The following is a 16,676-nucleotide window of genomic DNA, read 5'->3' as shown; positions in this document are numbered from 1 at the left end:
TTTTTTTAAATTTAATTTAATTTAATTTAATTTAATTTAATTTAATTTAATTTAATTTAATTTAATTTAAAATTAGAATGATTGTGTTTCAAATGATTAGAATGATTTATTTTATTGGCTCTTAAAATATAATATAATATAATATAATATAATATAATATAATATAATATAATATAATATAATATAATATAATTTAAAATTACAATGATTGTGTTTCAAATGATTAGAATGATTTATTTTATTGGCTCTTAAAATATAATATAATAAAATATAATATAATATAATATAATATAATATAATATAATATAATATAATATAATATAATATAATATAATATAATAATTACTTAATATAATATAATTTTATTTGTATTTTAAAAATTATTTTTTAAACGATTATTTAAAATCATTCTAGAAAAAACAAAATATTTCCGTTATTTGATGAATCTTTCATACACAGTAAAAGTTGGTTTTATTGTATGTAATATTTGTATTGTATGTATTAAATGTATTAAATTTTAAAGGAGCTCATTATTCATTTATTGCTCTGTATTAAAAATGATTATGAAAAGAAAACAGGTTCATGAGCGGCTGAAGACTCACATATACATGAGCGTCTGTCTTCATGGAGACGATAGCCGCGTCTGCAGGAGCACTGGAAGGACCCGGATGTTCAGGATGTTCTGACACCTGTGATCACATCCTCCGTTTACAGCCAAACACTCGTCTATATCTGCAAGCAAACACATTTCTGGATCTAGATCCCTAAATCACTGAAAAGCACTGCATCTCTTTGAGTGTCATACCGTCACAGCTGCATCCAACAGCATTCAGTCGATATCCGGCTGTACAGTAACCCTCGTAACCTCCAGGATAATTTGTGCAGTCGTGCTCACAACACGAGCTGCCGTCTACACACTCGTTTACATCTGACAGATGAAAACACACACCTTGACGTCACACGGATACTGTGCTTGTGCAGCAAAACGGGAAATGGCCACTTTAGTTTCCTTTACCGATGCAGGTGTTGTGGTCGTCGTCCAGCTGGTCTCCGGTGTTACAGCTGCACACAGGTCCACTGGTTGAATGTTCACAGCGATGAGAACAACCGCCGTTATTATGATCACAGCTGTTTACAATCTCCATCTCGATACCTGAGAGAGGAAAACACACCCACACAACACATGGGAAATGAATGGGACACGATCCACCAAACCTGGAATGCAACTTTAGATTTATGCCCTTCATTTTCTTGCAGTTTTGAAAAATGAACATTTAATTAAAAAAGATATTTAATAAAAAACGTATATATATATATATAGACTGTATTTCTTTCTTTAAAATAATTTTTTCACTTCGGCATTAATCTGCCATGTTTCTAATTTAAAAAATAAATAAAAAACTAACGCCTGTGCTCCAGTTCATTCAATATTTACAACAGTTTAAGTTTAAGAGTGGTTAACATTTAATAAATGAACATTATATATATATATATATATCCATGTGACTAGTAAGACAATTCTCAGATAACTATTATGATGACTTTTGTTCCACCCGCTTAAATGCTAAAAGTACTTGCGCCGTAAAAACGATTAAGACTGTGTCTGTTCCCCGAATACTGAGGTCAAAATATAAATATAATGTAGGATCTAGAAAAAATCTTATCGTAATTAAACCAGAAAAATGTAAAGTAAATGAACAAAAACAATTTTTAAAGTTTGGGCTCATAAATATTAGATCACTCACACCCAAAGCAGTTATTGTAAATGAAATGATAACACATATACTAGTTTTGATATACTCTGCTTGACTGAAACCTGGCTAAAACCAAATGATTATTTTGGTCTAAATGAGTCTACTCCACCAAACTACTGTTATAAGCATGAGCCCCGTCAGACTGGTCGTGGCGGGGGTGTTGCAACAATATATAGTGATATTCTCAATGTTACCCAGAAAACAGGATACAGGTTTAACTCTTTTGAAATACTTCTGCTAAATGTTACTCTGTCAGACATGCAAAATAAATCTAATGTATCTCTTGCTCTGGCTACTGTGTGTAGACCACCAGGGCCGTATACAGAATTCCTAAAAGAATTTGCAGATTTCCTCTCAGACCTTCTAGTTACAGTTGATAAGGCGCTAATCATGGGAGATTTTAATATTCACGTTGATAATGCAAATGATACATTAGGACTTGCGTTTACTGACCTGATAAACTCTTTTGGAGTCAAGCAACATGTCACCGGGCCCACTCATCATTTTAATCATACACTAGATTTAATTATATCGCATGGAATCGATCTTACTGCTATAGATGTTGTACCTCAAAGTGATGATATTACAGACCATTTCCTTGTATCGTGCATGCTGCGTATAACTGATATTAACTATATGTCTCAGCGTTAGTGTCTGGGCAGAACTATTGTTCCAGCCACCAAAGAAAGATTCGCAAATAACCTGCCTGCCCTATTTGTACCCAAAAATACACATGAATTAGACGAAATTACTGAAAACATGGGCACTATTTTCTCTAATACATTAGACACTGTTGCCCCCATCAAATTGAAAAAGGTTAGAGAAAAACGTACTGTACCATGGTATAACAGTAATACTCACTCTCTCAAGAAAGTAACTCGTAGTCTTGAATGCAAAAAGGAGAAAAACTAACTTGGAAGTTTTTAGGATTGCATGGAAAAACTGTATATCCAGCTATAGACAGGCTCTAAAAACTGCTAGGGCAGAGCATATACACAAACTCATTGAAAATAACCAAAACAATCCTAGGTTTTTATTTAGCACAGTGGCTAAGTTAACAAATTACCAGACGCCACCTGATTCAAATATTCCACCAACGTTTAATAGTAATGACTTTATGAATTTCTTCACTGATAAAATAGATAACATCAGAAATACAATAGCGAATGTAGATTCTACAGCGTCTAACACTTCAGTTTCATCCATCGCACCCAAAGATAAACTGCAGTGCTTTACAACCATAGAACAGGAAGAGCTAAATAAACTTATCACTGTATCTAAACCAACAACATGTTTATTAGATCCTGTACCCACTACATTACTGAAAGAGCTGTTACCTGTAGCCGAAAAACCGCTTCTCAATATCAGTAACTCGTCGTTATCTTTAGGACACGTCCCAAAACCATTCAAGCTGGCGGTTATCAAGCCTCTTATTAAGAAACCAAAACTAGATCCTAGTGTCCTGGCAAATTATAGGCCTATTTCAAATCTTCCATTTATGTCTAAAATTTTAGAAAAAGTTGTGTCTGCTCAATTGAGCACCTTCCTGCATAAAAATGATCTGTATGAAGAATTTCAGTCAGGTTTCAGGCCCCACCATAGCACAGAAACTGCACTTGTTAAAATTACAAATGACCTGCTCCTTGCGTCAGACCAAGGCTGCATCTCATTTCTAGTCTTACTTGATCTTAGTGCTGCGTTCGACACCATAGATCATGAAATACTCATAGATCGATTACAAAACTATACAGGTATTCAAGGGCAGGCTCTAAGATGGTTTAGATCCTACCTGTCCGATTGCTACCATTTTGTTTACTTAAACGGGGAGTCATCTCATTTATCATCAGTAAAATATGGAGTGCCACAAGGATCCATCCTAGGTCCTCTTCTATTTTCAATATACATGTTGCCCCTTGGTAATATTATTAGAAAATACGGAATTAGCTTCCACTGTTATGCTGATGATACTCAGCTATGTATCTCAACAAGACCAGATGAAACTTCCCAATTATCTAAGCTAACAGAGTGTGTTAAAAATGTAAAAGAATGGATGACAAAAAATTTTCTCCAATTAAATTCAGATAAGACAGAGATATTAATTATTGGACCAAAAAACAGTACACAATATCTTGTAGATTACAATCTGCAACTAGACGGATGTACTGTTACTTCCTCTACAGTCAGAAATCTGGGTATTATATTAGACAGCAACTTGTCTTTTGAAAATCATATTTCCCATGTTACAAAAACTGCATTCTTCCATCTTAGAAACATTCCCAAGCTACGAAACATGTTATCTGTTTCTGATGCAGAAAAGCTAGTTCATGCATTCATGACCTCTAGACTGGACTATTGTAATGCACTTCTAGGTGGTTGTCCTGCTTCTTCAATAAACAAGCTACAGGTCGTCCAAAATGCAGCAGCTAGAGTCCTTACCAGGTCAAGAAAATATTATCATATTACCCCAATTTTACAGTCTCTGTACTGGTACCTATTAAGTTCTGTATCAGTTACAAATTATCATTACTTACTTATAAGGTCCTAAATGGTTTAGCTCCTGCGCACCTAACTAGCCTTATTCCACGTTACAATCCATCACGCACCCTAAGGTCACAAAACGCTGGACTTTTGGTAGTTCCTAGGATAGCAAAGTCCACTAAAGGAGGTAGAGCTTTTTCACGTTTGGCTCCCAAACTCTGGAATAGCCTTCCTGATAATGTTCGGGGTTCAGACACACTCTCTCTGTTTAAATCTAGATTAAAAACACATCTCTTTCGCCAAGCATACGAATAATGTATCTTTTATTTGTGAGTGTAGTTGCATCTGATCAAAGGTGCATTTTTATTCATTAGCTTGGGTTAAACTAATTTTACTTTGTTGGATCAGCAGCTATGCTAATGATGTCTCTATTTTGTTTCTATGTTTGCCAAGGGACTAGGATTTACACAAGCTCCAGTCTGGATCCAGAACACCTGAGAAGAGATGATGCTGACCCTCAGAGGACCTCAGATGATGCTAACCCTGAATCAACAAACAGAACTAACAAATATTGCTAAATGTGTGACTGAATCATATAATAATTAATAATATTGATAGTTCATCGTCTAGCTGACTACGTCTTGTATTATTATTTTTATTTTTTCTAAAATCCTGTCAAATGTGCAAAAACTACTAGCTACTAATAAATATTGTAGAAACATAATTTTCTGTAAAGTAGCTTTGTAACGATTTGTTTTGTAAAAAGCACTATACAAATAAACTTGAATTGAATTGAATAGTGTAATAACATAAAATCATAAATAGTATAATACTAATTCAGCGCTACGATCAAGGATTATAGGGCAACAGAACCTGGAAAACATTCCCCTGATCCGACTCTAGAGGTCATTGCCATCCAGGGTTCAACACCTCTGCCATGATCACAGTGTGGTTCCACACTAAAACACACCTTTAAAAACAACGGCTGGTATTCAGAGCACATGCTGACGTGTCACTCCAGGAATACCGTGCGGAAATCTTTTCAAAAATGTTTTTTTAGGAGAAATACATTGTGGATCAAGAGATTAACATTCTTTGGTCTTCGCAGATCATTTGTAATGCCTTTCCTAAGGAAGACAGAGCAGGTTTGGATAATGTATACCAATACTGTCTTAAATTGCTATAATACTGTAAATCAATAACATTTGTCATGTAAGACTTCAAAGGTCATAAATGTAGCAAAAGAAACATCAATTGTAAATTTATTGAAAAGTGCTTTATTAAAATGTACTCTTGTGAGATGGAGGATTCTGAATAAATTAAATGCAAGATTTAATATCAGCTGGAATCCTAAATCGTAATTATTGGCTTATGATAATTACTTGCAATGATGTAATGAAGTAATTTGAAACCTCTGCATTTGAGTTCCTTATGTATCAGTTTGACAACATGATCTCATTTTGAGAGACTGCATTTGATATTTATTTATTTTATAGAATTTTAATTAGAATTATGTCGACATAAACAAATGTAAATATTGTAAGACTTATTTGACCCTGTCTGGAAGGTTGTAGAGGCCCCCTGTTTAAGAATTACTGCACTACACCATTAAAATGAACTAATAAAGGCCAAAAGGTGATAAGAAGCAGTGAAAACCTAAGCAAAATAATCCGTTTTCCAATTCTGACAAGAAAATCACGTTTTTGGTCCCCTACCGATTTGTAAGTTATTTATATTCTGCTGACATCTTCAGGTTACAAAGAGAATTGCACGTGTTTAAAAGCATGGGAAGTGATATTTGGAAAACCCACACCTGTATTTTGATGAGGCAAATGATGAACCATGAACTTTCAAATATCCACCTCCTTTTGCTGACCAATGCCTCTGCGCGGAAATCTACTTTAAGCACAATTTCGACACTTTTGCAACAGCCCCTCAGTCTTTGTCCCTGGTTGTACTCTCTGCTGATGCAAGCGATTCATTTCCGCAAACCGGTTCTTGTCGGACAGATCGCCTCATTGAACCGACTCGAAAGCCGATTAATCGGTTCCTCACGTCATCAAGCAATAACGTCTCTATGCATTTCTTTTAACAACTCAGTGCAATCTTGTATCAATTAAAATTGAAAAAGTAATTTATGTCAACACATAGGCTATTGTAGAATTTAAAGTTATTTATTTTAAAGCATATTGTTTATTATTACCATATAATTCACTTAGCCTAAGTTAATGGTGTTTGTGGTCAGAGTTCATTCGCGGATCCTTCATGTCAGATACGACTGATTTTATATTGACTAGCGTACAACTTAAGATTCCTTAAAGTTTCACATCTAAAGTACACATTAAAGACATTGATGCACATGATATGTTCTACATGTCTACAGTATAAATAACTGATCACTTTTAATATTTTAATTTTTTAAATATACATTCACAATTACCTATTGTTAAATTTATTTACATCGTCAGAAAGGTTTTTGCCGTTTTTGATAAAATGTAAATGAATAAGCATATTTACAGTACGCGCCTCAGGCTTGCAGGGTATCGTCAACTCGCAATCTTCGGTAATCCTCGGCAAACTTCGCCACGGCTCATTCGGTTCTTGTTGAGTCCTCAGTAATCCTCTGCCAACTTCGACAGTTGGTTGAACAGGCTCAAAGGGTTCTTTTTGAGTACGACATGCTGTGCCTCTTGCGTCATCAACCCATCAAAGTTCGATTCAGTTCGATTTGTGAACAGGTGTCCTGACATTTCATCATACCCGTCCTACCAGGGTTACTGCGCATGCGCACATCAATATTGCGCTCTTTTTCTCATGCTGAACAACATAAGGGTAGGTTTAGGGTTAGGATAGGTATACACACATACAATCTTATAGGTAAAAAAAAATATACAGCCTATCGTTGGTTTCCTGTCGCTGTATCCCTTCTAGCTACAACCGCGAATATAACACATAATTAATGTATTTGCATTACTGTATATACCCTTAGATTTAAGGTTGTGGTAGGTGTACACATTAATAAACCATAACTTTACAGGTAGCATTGTTCGTTGTCGAATTGTACTACCCACTGTTTTAATTGGAGGTTGCTAAATCTGACAGGGTAGGACAAATCGACAGAACACCGGCTAGACAAGTTACTTGCTGAGAACAGGCTCAAAGGAACGATTCGTTAAAGAACAAATCTACTATGCAGTGCGTTGTCGGAATCAGCTTGAGTGGAGTTTACCGCCTATTTCTCCCCAGACTCAAAATATCTCGCTTTGTTCAACTCCGCAGCATGTCTCAGTTCAAACTCCCCGTCACTGTGATGGGCTCCATGGCGTTCGGTGGCCGCGCGGACGCGCACCTGAGCGCGCAGCTGGTGCAGATGTTCTTAGAGCGCGGGCACGGTGAGCTTGACACCGCGCTCATGTACAATGATGGACAGGCGGAGACCATCATAGGGAACATGCAGCTTCCGAAAACAGGTAGAACTTTTCCCAAACTGTAAATAGTGACTATTAAAGAAACGTGTGGGTAAATCGCATGATATTGCACGTCACATGTTTATTTGTAAGTTCAGTTAATATTCTGTGTATACATTAGCATACTGGTCGTACTATTTCTGCAATATGTAATAGGCCTTTGCGTAAAATATACATTTATAGAACGTGTACTTGGATGACCAATTGTTTTTGTTTTTTAAGGTATTCATTATTATTTAATAAGTCTTTATTTTAATCATTCATTATTGCTAAGTATTTTATTTGTAAATAGTATTTTAATCAATTTTTTATTTAATTACTAATGTATGTTATCATAATTTCATTTAATATTGTTTATTATTTAAATGTATTGTTATACATTTTTATTATTATAATAAAAAATGGAACAGCAGATGCAAATTAGCTATATAGCTAACTCTGCCAACACTTGTACATGGTCCCTGTTAAATTAATTAATATACTAAACTAAACTAATATTATTATTATTATATTTTATTTTTAATGTATTATTATTTAAATTCAGAGACAAATCATATTAAATAGGATGTCAAGCAGTGACAAATAAGAATAAACATACTGGAGGTAATTAAAAATAAAACCAACAACAATGCAAATGAGGTACATAATAATAATAATAATAATAAATTAAATTATATTTTTACTCATGCCTGTGATTGTTACATGTTTTTTGCGTAATCTCATCTGGGTTATTACTATTAAAACTAAAGCCATAAAAAATTATAATTGAATAAATAAAAATAAAAAAATAACGTCTGCTAAATAAATGAATAAAAATCTAAATTTATAGTCTAGATTTTATAGACATTAAAAATAACAGTACAAATACTAAATCTTAAAACTTACTCCAATTCTGAAACATAAATTGAATATTGAAAAGTGCACTATTCAGATGCACTCTTATGAGATGGAGGATTCTGAATAAATTAAATGCAAGATTTGGCTGGAATCTTAAATCGTAATTATTGGCTTATGATAATTAATTGCAATGATGTAATGAAGTAATTTGAAACCTCTGCATTTGAGTACCTTATGTATCAGTCTGACAACATGATCTCATTTTGAGAGACTGCATTTGATATTTATTTTAAATAATTTTAATTAAAATTATGTCGACATAAACAAATTTCAAATATTGTAGACTTATTTGGCCCTGTCTGGAAGTTTGCAGAGGCCCCCTTTTTAAGAATCACTACACTACACCATTAAAATGACCTAATAAAGGCCAAAAGGTGATTAGAAGCAGCGAAGACCTAAGTCAAATAAACAGAAAATCACGTTTTTGGTCCCTTACCGATTTGTAAGTTATTTGTATTCTGCTGACATCTTCAGGTTACAAAGGGAATTGCACGTGTTTAAAAGCATGGGAAGTGATATTTGGAAAACCCACACCTGTATTCTGATGAGGCAAATGCCACCCTAAAAGAAAGCCTTGCCACCCCTGCTGCCACCCCAGTTGGCAGCAACGAATTAAAGGTTATGGCCAATTAGAAAATTTACGAGCACGAATCTTTCGTGATTCGTAATCCAGCTCCGAACTCCCGAACTGACTCAAATGATTCGCGAACCCGCTTTGAACTCCCGAATTGACTCAAATAATTCGCGGAACCCGCTCCGAACTCCCGAACCGATTCAAATGATTTGCGATCCCCAAACTGACTCAAATGATTCGCGAACCCGCTACTAACTCCCGAACTGGTTCAAATGATTCGCGATCCCGCTCCTAACTCCCAAACTGATTCAAATGATTTGCGATCCCCAAACTGACTCAAATGATTCGCGAACCCGCTCCGAACTCCCGAACTGACTCAAATTATTTGCGATCCCCAAACTGACTCAAATGATTCGCGAACCCACTCCGAACTCCCAAACTGATTCAAATGATTCGCGATCCCCATAACTGACTCAAATGATTTGCGATCCCGCTACGAACTCCCGAACTGATTCAAATGATTCGCCATCCCCAAACTGACTCAAATGATTCGCGAACCCGCTTTGAACTCCCGAACTGACTCAAATGATTCGCGAACCCGCTACGAACTCCCGAACTGACTCAATCTGCCTAGGTCACCAACTCCCAGAGGGGGCACCATCCCAGTTGCCAAAAAAAAAAAAAATCCCATCCTTCCCAACCGCTCGCACCACATGTTTGCAGCTGAATGTTCATAATTGATGGATGAATCCAATCCAGCAAAGAGAAAAGAAAACTAAAAGTAAAAAATAAAAATAAAAAACAGACATAAAGTTGGCTTGACGTTGGACGAGTATCAAATTTAGGGACCATCTCTAAAGTTCCATGCGATATTGGTATACACTTTTCTAACGTCAGTAGCAATTGAGGAGAATGACTTGCAGTCATAAAACAATTATAATGTTTCCATCTAGGTGTCAGCTACAATGCACACCTTATACATTTTTTATATAAATCATTTAGGTAAAAATGAGGCCCGTTTATCACTTTCAGGCACATTCCTGTGAAAGTTTTTTTTTTTTTCAGGTTCCCTTACGAAAATTACCCATGGTTTTAACAATAACACCACAAATCATTGTTCTTGTAGCCATAGTAACTGCAAATTAACCATGGTTTTGTTACTTCAAATCATAATTTACAAAGTATTAATATACTGTAATATTTTTTGTTGTTGTTGTTGCTATAAAAACAGACCTAAGCCATCAATAGCCTTTAAAATGACTTAAAATGCATTATATATAAAAAAGAGGCAATAATGATTGGTTAATAATAACACTGTTACAATACATAATGTAAGCAAATACAACATAAACAATTTATGCACATGTTACTACAAATGCCTGCAAAGGGAGCCAAATGCCATGTGATTGCTTCCGTTACTCTTACAGGACGATCAAATCCTTGTTTAGGCTACTGACCAAACATTTAATTCAGATATTCACTAAATCTTTCATTTTTGGACACCTTTTTGCTATAGATGACACAGACTTTATAATTTATTCAACAAAAAACGTGCATATCACAACCCTTACAAAAATAAACCATGGTCTTATCATAGTAAAACTGCTTAGTTTCCTTTTGCATGATTTCTGAATGCTTGAGACTATAAAATAGAGTCATAATAAAGTTATAGCCACAGGTAAATGTCGAGAGCTACAATTGTGATTTGTAAATAATACAATTTATTAATTTAGTTTTTAATTTGATTAAAGTTGTTTTTTTTCATCATCATATTTGAGGAAGGGGGAAACAACAATACAATCCTGCTTAGGGCACCCATTTGGCCAGCAGCAGCCCTGAAGTTGTTGTTATAAACATCTCTGGGAATGTGTACTCTACTACACACACACACACACACACACACACACTGAAGCACGCGTGGTGTTTTCAGCTCTTCACTATATTGATGCATGATGTATGCTACACATGTGCACGTCACCGCGCTATGAGAGGATTTCACCATTTCATTTGATAAAACTATCGTCATTCATTCATATCGTATACACAGACTGACAGAAACGGCAATGTCTTTACGACAACCTGTCAGAATAAAATTCCGGTAAAACTTTGAAGAAATTCCAACAGATATATAGTACTATTGCAATAGGCCTAATAGCTAATAATAATAGTTTATTAAAAAACACAGAAACTCTGGTTACAACTCACCAAAATAAAAGTTTGGTCTAACTCAAAGAAATTATGTAAGAAATTGCTTAGTAAAATATACTTAAAATATATACTAAAACATTATTTTAAAGGAATATCACACAAGTTTTCATAGAAGTTTTAATTTAAGCTTGCCAAAACAATAACACCATATTTTTCAAAAACAATTTCTAAAAGTACATTTGTATTTGTGCCTATAATGCTTATTTGTTTATTATTATTGTCAGCTAATAAAACCTATGCTTCAGGGACTATATTCATATAACCTCTAAGGCTAAATGTAGATCTTGACTGGTTGAGTTAGATGATGATTAACACTAAACAGTAGAAAATCAGTTGAGTATCCCCAGCTGGAAATGTCATTGGCTATTAAAATCTTGTGTTTCTTATAATAAATTGACATATTGATAACACTGAATCTTTTATAATGCTCTTAATTACATGATGATGCATACTGTATGCATTAGTGATTGTGGTGGTGCTTATGGGGTATGGTCACTTATTCCTTATATAAACTGTTTTAAATGCAAGCCACTGACTGCATGAGATTAAGTAAATGGCAGCCTGTGTCCTTTTGTATTGTGCACATATACTATTTATCATCAAACTGTGATAACTGTGACTAAATTCAGTATATACTGTATACGTCTGCCATATGTTGCCACCCCTCAAAAATTCCTGCTCCCTTCTCGCCACCCCATCAGTACTTTTCTAGATGGATACGACTGACTGACAATTTATAATTCCTAAAAGTTTCACATCTTAAGCAAAAGTTACAGACATTGATGCACATACGCGGATATGTTCTACATATCTACAGTATAAAGAATTAATAAACCAGTCCTTGATTTCGCTTAAGCAACTTTAAATATAAAATGCATTCACAATAAACTACTGTTAAATTTATTTACATCACTCGACAGAAGTATTTTTGCTTGTTTAAATAAATGAATAAACGAATAAGCATATTTCTAGTATGCGCCTCAGGATTGCAGGGTATTATATTGTCAACTCGCTCATCAGAATCTTCGGTAATCCTCGGCAAACTTCGACTGTTGGTTTATCCGGCTCAATCGGTTCTTTTTTAGTTGGACTACTTCGGCTGTGCGTCCTGCGTCATCAACCCGGAACTAAAGTTCGATTCAGTTCGTTTTGTTAACTTACTACGTACTTGCTGAGAACAGGCTCAAAGGAACGATTAGTTCAAGAACTAATCTAATATGCAGTGCGTTGTCGCAATCGCCTTTAGTGCAGCTCACCGCATTTTTCTCCCCAGACTCAAAACATCTCGCTTTGTTCAGCTCCGCAGCATGTCTCAGTTCAAACTCCCCGTCACTGTTCTGGGCTGCAATGCGTTCGGTGGCCGCGCGGACGCGCACCTGAGCGCGCAGCTGGTGCAGATGTTCTTAGAGCGCGGGCACGGTGAGCTTGACACCGCGTTCATGTACAATGATGGACAGGCGGAGACCATCATAGGGAACATGCAGCTTCCGAAAACAGGTAGAACTTTTCCCAAAAATTTACATTTATGGATCGTGTACTTGGATGACCAATTGTTTTCTTTTTTAAGGTATTTATTATTTTAATAAGACTTTATTTTAATCATTAATTATTGTTTAGTATTTTATTTTTATTTGTAAATAGTATTTTAATAATTTAATTGTTTTTATCATAATTTAATATTGTTTATTATTTTAATTTATTGTTAAACATTTTTATATTTATAATGAAAAATGGAACTGCGGATAAATTAGCTATATAGCTAACTCTAGCACAACAGTTGTGCATGGTCCCTGTTAAATAAATTAATTTACTAAACTATTATTATTATTTTATTTTTTATGTATTATTATTTTAATTCAGAGACAAATCATATTAAATAGCATGTCAAGCAGTGACAAATAAGAATAAAGATGCTGGAGGAAATTAAAAATAAAAATGAATGCAAAATGAGGTACACAATAATAATAATAATAATAAATGAAAATATATTTTTACTCATGTATGTGATTGTTACTTGTTTCTTGCATAATCAGGGTTATTATCATTAAAACTAAAGCCATAAAAAATATTAAATTAACTGAAAAAAATAAATAAATAACGTCTGCTAAATGAATGAATAAACATCTTAATGTAAATAAAATTTTCATTTAACTTGAAATGCTTAAACAACTAAAACTGAAATTAAAATTAATAGAAAACTTAATAGACATTAAAAATAACAATACAAATACTAAAACTTAAAAATTACTTAAATTAAAATCTTAAAATAAAATAAAAATTATAATCAAAATAATAATAAAGAATTGTAATAGTCTCTCAAATGATATTAAAATAACACTAAATCTAAAGGGGCAGTATATTTTTAATCATGCTGAGTGCTTTCTTTTCATTTGTGTTTGTCAGTTCGAATTGCGACTAAAGCAAACCCCTGGGAGGGGAAAACTCTCAAACCAGAGAGTGTCCGGAATCAGCTGGAAACGTCCCTGAAGAGGCTGCGCACACAATGTGTGGACCTGTTTTACCTGCACGCACCAGACCACCAGAACCCCATTCAGGACACACTACAGGCCTGCAATGAGCTGCGTGAAGAGGTGAATCACACTACAGAGCTCTAGACTTCCTCCGTCAGACATGCACTTTGATAGATGCCTGACACTCAGGTTAGTATCTAAACAGACCGTCAGAATCATGCAACTTTGTTGGTGTTTAGGGCAAATTCAAAGAGCTGGGTTTATCAAACTATGCATCATGGCAAGTGGCAGAAATCTACTGCATCTGCAAACACAACAACTGGGTGCTCCCTACTGTTTATCAAGTAAGCAGATGAATGGTTGTCATTCCATATAAAATCACTGGTATAAAACTATTTTAAAATTAGTCAATTTAATGTTGTTTGAGAATGAATGGAAGTTAATTTGAACAGCGTTGATGTTTTTTTCTGAAGGGCATGTATAATGCAACCACACGTCAAGTGGAGACCGAACTGCTGCCGTGTTTGAGATACTTTGGCATACGTTTCTATGCATACAATCCCCTGGCAGGTAATGTGTTTAATATTTGTTTAAATGTAATGTATTGCAAAATATAATAAATTGGTTCCTATTGAATAATAGACCTGAAGTCAACCAGAAGAACATTGCTTAAACTGCTTTATATATTATGCATTGTTTCTTGTTATCTTTAATAACAATAGTGTTTATTCTTGTTTGTTAACCAACATGATTTAATATTTACTCTGAATTAAAAATAAATAAACAAAAAAGAACAATTATACACTAAATATAATATCAATATAATTAATTTAAGTAATAAGTGACAATTTCACGAAATTGAGATTTATACGTCATCTGAAAAAGCTGAATAAATAATCTTTCCATTGATTTATGGTTTGTTAGGAGGACAATATTTGGCCGAGATACAACTATTTGAAAATCTGGAATCTGAGGGTGCAAAAAAAATCCAAATATTGAGAAAATCCCCTTTGAAGTTGTTCAAATGTAGACTTAGTAATGTATATTAATAATCAGAATTTAACTTATGATATATTTATGGTAGGACATTTACTGAATACCTTCATGGAACATGATATTTACTTAATATCCTGATGATTTGTGGATAAAAGACAGATTTATAATTTTGACCCATACGTTTGTTTGGCTATTGCTATTAATATTTCCCCAGCGATTTAAGACTTTGTGCTCCAGGGTCACAAATGATCATCTGAAATCATTCATTCTGCAATTGTCTCTTTAGTCATTCTTGGGCTAATTTCTTAGCTAGCATTTTATGTTTTTGCACGCTTTTTGAATAACTGTAAAACTTAATTGTATATGATGCACAATAAATATACACTGATCGCTCACAAATTATTTTCTTCACACTGCATGGCATATATTTTCTCAAACTCTTGAATCCCACTCCTCTCACAGGTGGGCTTCTCACTGGGAAATATCACTATGAAGATAAAGACGGCGCTCAGCCTGCGGGCCGATTCTTCGGGAACAGTTTAGCTGGTGCTTACAGAGACAGGTGCATTCAACGCGTGATATTTGCATTAGTGATTTATTTTACTCAGTCCTGTGTGACCGCAGTCTCTAGATCTAGTTTGTTTTAACAAAAAAGCTTTGCTCTTTTTAAATGTGATCATGTTTCCGGGGCATGACATGTATTTCAGATACTGGAAGGAGAGTCATTTTAAAGCCATAGATGGCATCCAGAAGGCTCTGGAAGCAGCGTACGGCTCAGAGAAACCCACCCTGACGTCAGCAGCTGTTCGCTGGATGTATCATCACTCTCATCTGAAGGTGGAGGCTGTGTTGTTTTAATCTCATTCATATACTCTTATAGTGTGTGTTAATATTTTGAATTAGACTTTTTATTTTTTCCATTTTTACTTTAGTTTTAATTATAGTAATTTTGACATATATATATATAAACACATATTAGTGCATCAAGATAAACTGAAAGAAAACTACAAAAGTTGGCATGACAATACATTTTTTTTTACCCAAGTTGTTCCAAACCTGTTTGAGTTCCATTGAAGGATGTTGGTAACCAAACACTTGACGGTAGCCATTCACTTCCATAGTCAAAGCCTACTATTAACTAAAATAGCTTCTACTGTGTTCAGCAGAAGAAAACTTAAAACAGGTTTGGAACAACTTGAGGGTGAGTTTATGATGACAGAATTTCCATTTCTGGGTGAACTCTCCCTTTTGAAGTCACGATAGAAATAATGAGATATGTGATGTGCTGATGTCTGTGGTTGCAGGGTGATCTGGGTGACGGGGTCATCATCGGGATGTCCAGCACAGAGCAACTGCGTGAGAACCTGACGGCAGGAGCAGAAGGTCCGCTCAAACAGGAAGTCGTGGACGCTTTCAAACACGCCTGGGATTTAGTGGCCCATGAATGTCCAAACTATTTTCGCTAGACGCCCCATTACAATCAGAGAAAATACTAACAATAATATGAAGCCCGATTTTTAATAACTAACATAGATATCACTTTATCTTTCTATGTGAACAGTGATGAATTGACATGGAGCAGCCTTCAGCTTCCTAATAAACACAATGACAAAATTAAAACCTCTTTCTGAGCTCGCCGACACTTGATTTTTCAACTTGTTTAAAAGAGAATGCAATAAAAATAATGCAATAGTGGCATCTTGAGGAATCACTGTGTTTTGCGGTCTTTTTTCTAAATAAATTGCTAAAATTACTTATATTTAACACTTAAAAAAACGTGTATTTTTGTTGAAAACTAGTTGAAATTAGACATTAAACAGATGACTGTGAC

General features: G+C 34.6%; 1 protein-coding gene and 1 long non-coding RNA gene across 3 annotated transcripts; one reads left to right on the top strand and one right to left on the bottom strand.

The window, feature by feature from the left end:
- Window positions 1-441: 441 nt before the first annotated feature.
- Window positions 442-12,773, bottom strand: LOC128022042 (uncharacterized). Its single transcript, XR_008185842.1, has 3 exons — window positions 12,635-12,773; window positions 950-1,153; window positions 442-732 (listed from the first exon to the last, which is right to left on the bottom strand). It is a non-coding gene; the product is annotated as an uncharacterized LOC128022042 (long non-coding RNA).
- LOC128022040 (aflatoxin B1 aldehyde reductase member 4) lies at window positions 7,239-16,565 on the top strand. 2 transcript variants are annotated; one of them, XM_052609245.1, is made up of 7 exons: window positions 7,239-7,702; window positions 13,782-13,969; window positions 14,089-14,193; window positions 14,323-14,419; window positions 15,308-15,407; window positions 15,553-15,682; window positions 16,150-16,565. In XM_052609245.1, exons 1-7 carry the CDS (start codon window positions 7,423-7,425, stop codon window positions 16,309-16,311), a joined length of 1,062 nt encoding a protein of 353 aa, XP_052465205.1. In that variant the 5' UTR covers window positions 7,239-7,422; the 3' UTR covers window positions 16,312-16,565. The 2 variants fall into 2 exon arrangements, with proteins under 2 accessions (XP_052465205.1, XP_052465204.1); XM_052609244.1 differs by lacking the exon at window positions 7,239-7,702 and adding an exon at window positions 12,497-12,875.
- The last annotated feature ends 111 nt before the right edge of the window (window positions 16,566-16,676 follow it).

Source organism: Carassius gibelio, chromosome A11 (genome assembly GCF_023724105.1).
Source record: "Carassius gibelio isolate Cgi1373 ecotype wild population from Czech Republic chromosome A11, carGib1.2-hapl.c, whole genome shotgun sequence".
NCBI lineage: Eukaryota > Metazoa > Chordata > Actinopteri > Cypriniformes > Cyprinidae > Carassius > Carassius gibelio.
The sequence above is the reverse complement of the archived record's forward strand: the minus strand, read 5'-3'. Positions and strand labels throughout refer to the sequence as shown.

Excerpts from the sequence above, each read along its gene's own strand:
- LOC128022040 (XM_052609245.1), top strand. The coding sequence starts at position 7,423 with ATGCAGTGCGTTGTCGGAATCAGCTTGAGTGGAGTTTACCGCCTATTT. Across the intron at positions 7,703-13,781 it reads CATGCAGCTTCCGAAAACAG|TTCGAATTGCGACTAAAGCA; the intron begins GTAGAACTTTTC and ends TGTGTTTGTCAG. Across the intron at positions 14,194-14,322 it reads TGCTCCCTACTGTTTATCAA|GGCATGTATAATGCAACCAC; the intron begins GTAAGCAGATGA and ends TTTTTTCTGAAG.